This window comes from Aptenodytes forsteri, unplaced genomic scaffold (genome assembly GCF_000699145.1).
Source record: "Aptenodytes forsteri isolate BGI_AS27 unplaced genomic scaffold, ASM69914v1 Scaffold83, whole genome shotgun sequence".
Classification (NCBI taxonomy): Eukaryota; Metazoa; Chordata; class Aves; order Sphenisciformes; family Spheniscidae; genus Aptenodytes; species Aptenodytes forsteri.
Window position 1 is genome coordinate 3,209,096 of NW_008795371.1, and position 6,597 is coordinate 3,215,692.

The 6,597-nt window shown below is 65.5% G+C and overlaps 1 protein-coding gene across 1 annotated transcript in view; it reads left to right on the plus strand.

Moving 5' to 3' along the window:
• The window catches only part of FURIN (furin, paired basic amino acid cleaving enzyme), a 16,540-nt gene that overhangs the window by 6,265 nt on the left and 3,678 nt on the right, over nucleotides 1–6,597 (plus strand). Inside the window, exons 2-11 of the mRNA XM_009280376.2 lie at nucleotides 723–821; nucleotides 1,580–1,675; nucleotides 2,290–2,418; nucleotides 2,682–2,758; nucleotides 3,130–3,218; nucleotides 3,461–3,633; nucleotides 4,633–4,845; nucleotides 5,179–5,279; nucleotides 5,414–5,517; nucleotides 5,713–5,830. Of these exons, the coding sequence (XP_009278651.1) occupies nucleotides 723–821; nucleotides 1,580–1,675; nucleotides 2,290–2,418; nucleotides 2,682–2,758; nucleotides 3,130–3,218; nucleotides 3,461–3,633; nucleotides 4,633–4,845; nucleotides 5,179–5,279; nucleotides 5,414–5,517; nucleotides 5,713–5,830 (1,199 nt within the window). The remainder of the gene's footprint in view (nucleotides 1–722; nucleotides 822–1,579; nucleotides 1,676–2,289; nucleotides 2,419–2,681; nucleotides 2,759–3,129; nucleotides 3,219–3,460; nucleotides 3,634–4,632; nucleotides 4,846–5,178; nucleotides 5,280–5,413; nucleotides 5,518–5,712; nucleotides 5,831–6,597) is intronic.

Genomic DNA, 6,597 nt, shown 5'->3' on the forward strand with positions numbered 1-6,597 from the left:
GCTGTCCCCGCATGCGTGGGAGCTGAGCCATGGCCAGCGCAGCACGGCTTCTCGGCTGGTGGCTGCCCCCGCCTGGGGTCAGATGCCTGTGTGCCCCCTTGCTTTGCTCCACTGGAGCTGGCTGTGCCCCAAGGTAGAGACTGGCGCTGGGTGGGTGCTCTGGTGCGGCACTGGCCTGTGTTGTGTGGGGAGAAGGGCTCTGCGAGTGGCCTGTCTGGAGGAGCAGAGGCTGGCTCGGACACTCCCTGACCTGACTGGGGCCGCCTGGGGAGTGGGGTCTGGCCCCCCCCCCAACTCCCCCCCCCAGTAGCAGGGGGTGCTGGTTGGCTCAGGGAGAGGAGTGGCAGTTTTGTTTCCTGAGGTTGGTGCCTCTTCCAGGCTGGCTCCAAAAGCCCTGTCCCTCTCTGCTGCTGCTTGTCTGGGGCCTCCCTGCCAGGGCAGCAGCTTTGTTGGACAATTAGGGACTTACTGCCATGCGGGGACCCGTGGGAGGGTGAGGTGGGCATAGGCCACGTTACTGTGGCCCCAGGGTCTCCCCAGCTGCCTTGTCACCAGCTGCTGCAGCCTCTCGCAGGAGGTCCTGCATGGGGTACCAGCAGCCGCTTTGGAGTGGGTGGCCCAGCCTGCCCATGGCAGCCCTAGGGCTTGAGATTGCAGGTTGGGAGACAGGGAATCAGGGAGACTGGGCTGTCATGTCCATCCTGCTCCTTTCTCTGTTTCAGATCTTTGGCGACTATTATCACTTTCGGCACAGCGGTGTGGTGAAGCGTTCCCTCTCGCCCCACCAGCCCTGGCACAGCCGTTTGGCCAGGGAACCACAGGTACGTGCAGCGGGGGGGCCCTGCCTGCCATCTGCAGGGGCCTGGCTTTGGTGCTGGGCACTTCATGCTGGCATGTGAGCCAACACTGGGTACAGGATGGGGCTGAGCTTCCTTGAACCGTCCCCTGGCATTGAGGCCTGTGGCAGAGTCGGGTGGGAGCCTGGCACATGGCTTACAAGGGCAGGGAGTTGGCGAAGCTGGCATCACCATCCTGTGGGCTGCTGTGATCCCAGGGCACGGGGCAGCCTCAGCTCCCTGGAGGGCTCTCCATCCTCGTACGTGGGGCAAGGTGTGCAGGGCAGTGCCAGCAGTGCCAGATCCCAGCGCGGCGGTGTGGCGGGGCTGCTGTGATCTCCATTCCCTGGCTCCGGCCCAGGGGCCTGGCATGCTGGCAGCGCAGTGGGGCATGCAGCGCGTCACGGCGGCTGGCAGGCTCTCGGCAGCCCGCTGCTCAGCAGAGCTCTGCGCTCTGACCTGCCCGCTCCGCTGGAGCAGAGCCTGTCGTGGGATGCCTGGCGCTGCCGCCCTGGCACGGCTGGCCAGGGGAGGCCAGGAGGGACGGTCTGGGTGCTGCAGTAGCTCTGGCAGGGTCAGCTGCTCTGCCAGCCCAGGGCTGGCTGCGAGATCCCCAGGGAGAGCCCCTCTGGGCAGGCTGCTGGCTGGGAGGCAGAGGGCCCGGCAAGCTGCTGGCATGGGCGTGAGCTGCCGAGGGGGCAGGCAGGGGCAGTGGGGGAGCCCCATGCCCTCTCTGTTCCCAGGTGCAGTGGCTGGAGCAGCAGGTGGCAAAGCGCAGGACCAAGCGAGACATTTTCATGGAGCCCACGGACCCCAAGTTCCCGCAGCAGTGGTACCTGGTGAGTGCCGGGCGGGGGCTGCATGCTGCTGGGCGAGGAGGGGAGCTGCACAGTCGCGACAGCAGGTTCTGGGGATGCAGACGTGGCACCCGAGGGATGGCTGTCAGGCAGCTGCTGCTGCCAGCCAGGCTGGCGGGGAGGAGGAAGGCCTGAGGCAGTCGCCCGGTGCTGTTGGTCTGGGGACACCCCATGGAAGAGGCTGTGCTCACAGAGCTGTGGCTCCCTGCTGGGGCACTGGCAGGGCTGGGGAGAGCCCGGGGCTGGACTAGGCAGGAGCAGCCCTTTGCCTGGCCCAGGAATGGGGTCCGTGCCCCTGCCTGTCTGCATCGTCAAGCTCGGGCACAAGCCTAATCTCTGCGAAGTGAGACGTATTTATGGGGCCCAAGCACAGTCTGGGGCTCAGTTTCCTTTCAGAGTGGCCCTCTGCAGGCAGCCATGCCCAGCCCTCTGTGCCTGGGTCCCCTGGGGTTTCCTCATCCCCACACCACAGCAGAGTGGGGCGAAGGCTGCTTCTTGCCCGCCCTTACAGCTGGGCCTGGGAGGGGTCTGGGCACACCCCCGCTGCAGTGCCAGCAACTGGGCACAGCTCCTATTGCCAGGGCTTCTCTCGGCAGTACAACACGAACCAGCGGGACCTGAATGTGCGTCAGGCCTGGGAGCAGGGCTACACGGGCAAGGGCATCGTGGTTTCCATCCTGGATGATGGCATTGAGAAGAATCACCCTGACCTGGAGGGCAACTATGTAAGCGTGGGGCGATGCCGCAGGGCTGTGTGCCACGGGAGCCTGTCTGGGCAGCTGCATCTGCTTGGTGCAGCCCCAGAGCTGCGTGGCACAGGGCTCATGCCTGCCATGGCGGGACATGGAGGAAAGCGATGGAGGTGGGACTGGAGCCTGCCCCCCCTGCTCAGCCCAGCCTCAGGGACATGGAGCACAGGTGTGCCCCCATGGCGGTGGGGCTCAGTGGGCAAGGTAGATGGTCTCTAACTGCCAGATCTGTCTTCCAGGATCCAGGGGCGAGCTTTGATGTCAACGACCAGGACCCAGACCCGCAGCCCCGTTACACACAGATGAATGACAACAGGTGAGGCAGGAGGCAGACGCGAGGGTGGCAGAGCCCAGCCACGGCAGGGACTCAGCAGCAGTGCCAGCCCTCATGGATTGCGGGAGGGTGCAGGAGTGACAGCATGCTTCTGCCCCACAGAGAAACCCCCTGCTTCCCTTTCTGATGCGAGCAGCATCCTTTGGGGCTGCCCAGTGCCAGTGCAGGTTGTTCAGTCCCTCCTGCTCCAGAGCAGGAGGGTAGACGGAGGAGCCCTGTGAGGTCTTTGTTGGCCGCCTGGTTTGGGAGGGACGGGAGGCAGCCTGGGCGCTGGTCCCTCCAGCTGCGGCTGGTGCCCAGCCCTGTGCTCCTCGCGCCCCATCTGAGCACGCTTTGTCTTGTTTCAACTGCAGACATGGCACGCGCTGCGCAGGGGAAGTTGCTGCTGTGGCAAACAATGGGATCTGTGGTGTTGGCGTGGCTTACAACGCCAGGATTGGAGGTGGGTGCCACCCTGCCCTGCACTGAGAGCAAAGCCTGCACTGAGCTCTGTGGATGCCTCACGGCCGGAGGAGTGGGCTGTGCCAGTGATCTTGGTGCTGCTGGCCAGGGTAGCCCTGTGGTGGCCCGTGGCACAGGGTGGCAACAGTGGATAGAGGGCTCTCGCCAGCGGCACTGCTGCCCTGTGGTGCGCAGCTGCCCTGCCCTGTCCGGTCACCCGTGACGTCTGCTCTCTGGCCCTAGGCGTGCGCATGCTGGATGGGGAGGTGACTGATGCTGTGGAGGCCCATTCCCTGGGCCTCAATCCCAACCACATCCACATCTACAGTGCCAGCTGGGGCCCCGAGGATGACGGCAAGACTGTGGATGGCCCGGCCCGGCTGGCGGAGGAGGCTTTCTTCCGAGGGGTCAGCCAGGTGAGCGGGAGAGTTTGCCGGGGGAGTGCCAGCTGAGCTCCTGCCCCTTCCCCCAGGTCTCCCTTGCTCTGCCTGCCCTGGTTGTTGTCCCTGCCCTCCAGTGATGAGCTGTCTTCCAGCCCATCTCCAGGATCAGGCTCTGTTGGTTTTTCCTGTTCTTACTGTGTGATGGCTCTGAGTCAGGGCTCCTCCCATGCAGGGTGCTTATCTTGCCTTTCTGAGCAGCCCTATCCTCCCTGCTCAGAGGACTCCGGCACAGCCCCATGCCAGGACGGTCTCTCCCCACTCTCCAAAGCCCTGTGCTGGTTCCTGCCTTGTTTCATGCCAGCCGCTCGCCCTCGCTTCCCCCTGCTGTCCCCATGTGCTGTCAGTGCAGCCTGTGCCTTGGCATGGCCGTGGTGCAGCCTGTGTGGTTCAGCCGTGCCCCATGTTCCGCCTGGGATTCCTTGCACAAAGACACATGTGCTGTGTGAGCTGTGCTGGCAAACCCGCCCCGCTGTGCCATGCTAGCTCTGTCACACATGCTGTGAGTGGAGCTGTGGCTTCTGGGTGCCAAGCAGCCGGTCGGGACTGCTCTGCCAAGCTCCCGCAGTGCTACCAGGCAGTTGCAAATGCCACACAGTTCTGCCACAGGCAGAATCAGCCTGGGTGACTTCCGAGTGGAAAAAGACATCAGTTCTTGGAAGCCCTGCTTCGGCAGGGCCTCCTGCCGCCCAGTCCCTTACCTGTTGGGGCAGCCTCTGCAGAGCTGCCTCAGCATCTCTGTAGGCATGGCGGTGGTGAGGGATGGGGGTGCCAGGCGCCCAGGCCAGCGGGCTGGCTGGTGGTGTCCCACTGTGCCCCGGTGTCCCAGCTGCATCTGCTTAGTCTTTCCTACTCAGGCTGCAAGAGCCCTGGGGCCAGCACCATCCCTTCATCCCCGGCTCCGGCCTGGGGCTTCCCGCCCTGCAGCAGCACAGGTGACGCTGGTGCTGGCCCTCACCCTGCCTCTGTTGCTAGGGCCGAGGGGGGCTGGGCTCCATCTTCGTCTGGGCGTCCGGGAACGGGGGCCGCGAGCACGACAGCTGCAACTGTGACGGTTACACCAACAGCATCTACACACTGTCCATCAGCAGCACCACGCAGTATGGTAACGTGCCCTGGTACAGCGAGGCCTGCTCCTCCACCCTTGCCACCACCTACAGCAGCGGCAACCAGAACGAGAAGCAGATCGTGAGTCGGGGCTGTCGGTGTCTGCAGGCTGGGGGCTCACGGGGGTGGGACATGCCGTGGGTTGTGGCCACCATGGGCGTTCCTCCGGGAGCTGAGCGGGCTGCGGTGCTGGGAGCAGGGCTGGCCCCGCTCTGCCATGCTGCTGCTCTCCAGGTCGCTCCCAGGGCTCCGTCTCATGAGTTAAGGGCTTCTGGAGGGAAGCTCATGAGCTGCCCCGGGAGTGGTGGCTCTGCCTCGTATCCCACGGCCCTCATGGGGATGCAAGCCCCGGAGCCAGCTCCTGGACTTGGCTGGTGCCCGCAGCACCTCCTACCCTGGCACTCCTCCTTGCAGGTGACGACTGACCTCAGACAGAAATGCACCGAATCACACACAGGAACGTCGGCCTCGGCGCCCCTGGCTGCTGGCATCATCGCCCTCGCCCTGGAAGCCAAGTAAGGGCAGGCACAGAGTGGGGCTGGGCTGGGGTGGCTGTGCAAGCCCCGCGAGACAGCGGCACCTGGGTACGGACCTGCCTGGGGCCGGGAGGAGCTGGGTGCTGGTGCCTGAGCCCCGTGTCTCCCTGCAGCAAGAACCTGACCTGGCGGGACATGCAGCATCTGGTGGTGCAGACGTCGAAGCCGGCTCACCTCAACGCCAATGACTGGGTCACCAACGGTGTCGGCCGCAAAGGTACCAGGGTGCCGGGGATGGACCGGTCTCCCATTCCTGCAAGCACCACTAGCCCAGGGGTGCTGGGGCAGGGCACCCCGGCAGTCCTGGGGGGCAAAGGAGGCAGGAGGCCCTGGTGAGCCGTGCAGCACAGCCAGGCACACGTACCCCGCCAGGGTCCCCTGGGAGTGGCACTGACCCCTTCTCTGTCCACAGTCAGCCACTCCTACGGCTACGGCCTGCTGGATGCTGGGGCCATGGTAAGCCTGGCCAAGAACTGGACCACGGTGGGACCTCAGAGGAAGTGTGTCATCGACGTCCTCACAGAGCCGAAGTAAGGGATAGTGAGCCCAGGAGTGCATCGCCCAGTGTCTGCCCTGCACGCAGCCCCACGCAGGAGCCCGGGCACCTCTGGGTCCAGGGCAGGGAGTGGGGAGGATCTCCGGGGCTGAGCTGCCCCCAAGACCCTGGACCATCCTCCTGCGAGAGCTTGGGGAGAGCTGGGAAAGCTGCCTTCAGCTGTCCAGCACCGACATCAACTGCTGAGCCTGCCTGCTGCTGCTGGGGCTGGGCTGGGTGCGGCAGGGGTGCAGGCAGGCTGGGGCACCGCGGTTTGGGAGCAGCCAGCACGAGTCATCCCCAGACAGAGGGGCTTTTCAGGGGTCAGACAGAAGCTCCTTTTACTCCCGCTCGGCCGCCGCTGCCGCAGCGCAGTGTGTGCCGAGTCTCGTGTGCGGCCAGGGCACTCCCTGGGGGCTCTTGGGGGGAGCGTGGGGGAGTGTCCCTGGGCATGGAGGAAGCCAGGGCTGGGCCCTGCCTCTGCCTGCTGCCCTGCCCCGGTCCCCTGGGACCCAGCCCTGCCCGTCCAGAGCAGGCACTCCTTGTGACCGGCATCCTGCACTGGCACCAGGGCCAGCACTGCGGGTAGCTGTGAGGGGGACAGCCGCACACAAGCAGTGGGATGGGGATGGCTGTGCCAGTCCCGTCCCTGGCTGCGCCATGCAGAGTGGAGCCGGCCCTGTGGCAGGCGAAGAAAGGGCCCATTCAGGGCTGGCAGAGAGCAGCGGCTGGGGAGGCTGCACCGGGCAGTGCATGCTCGGC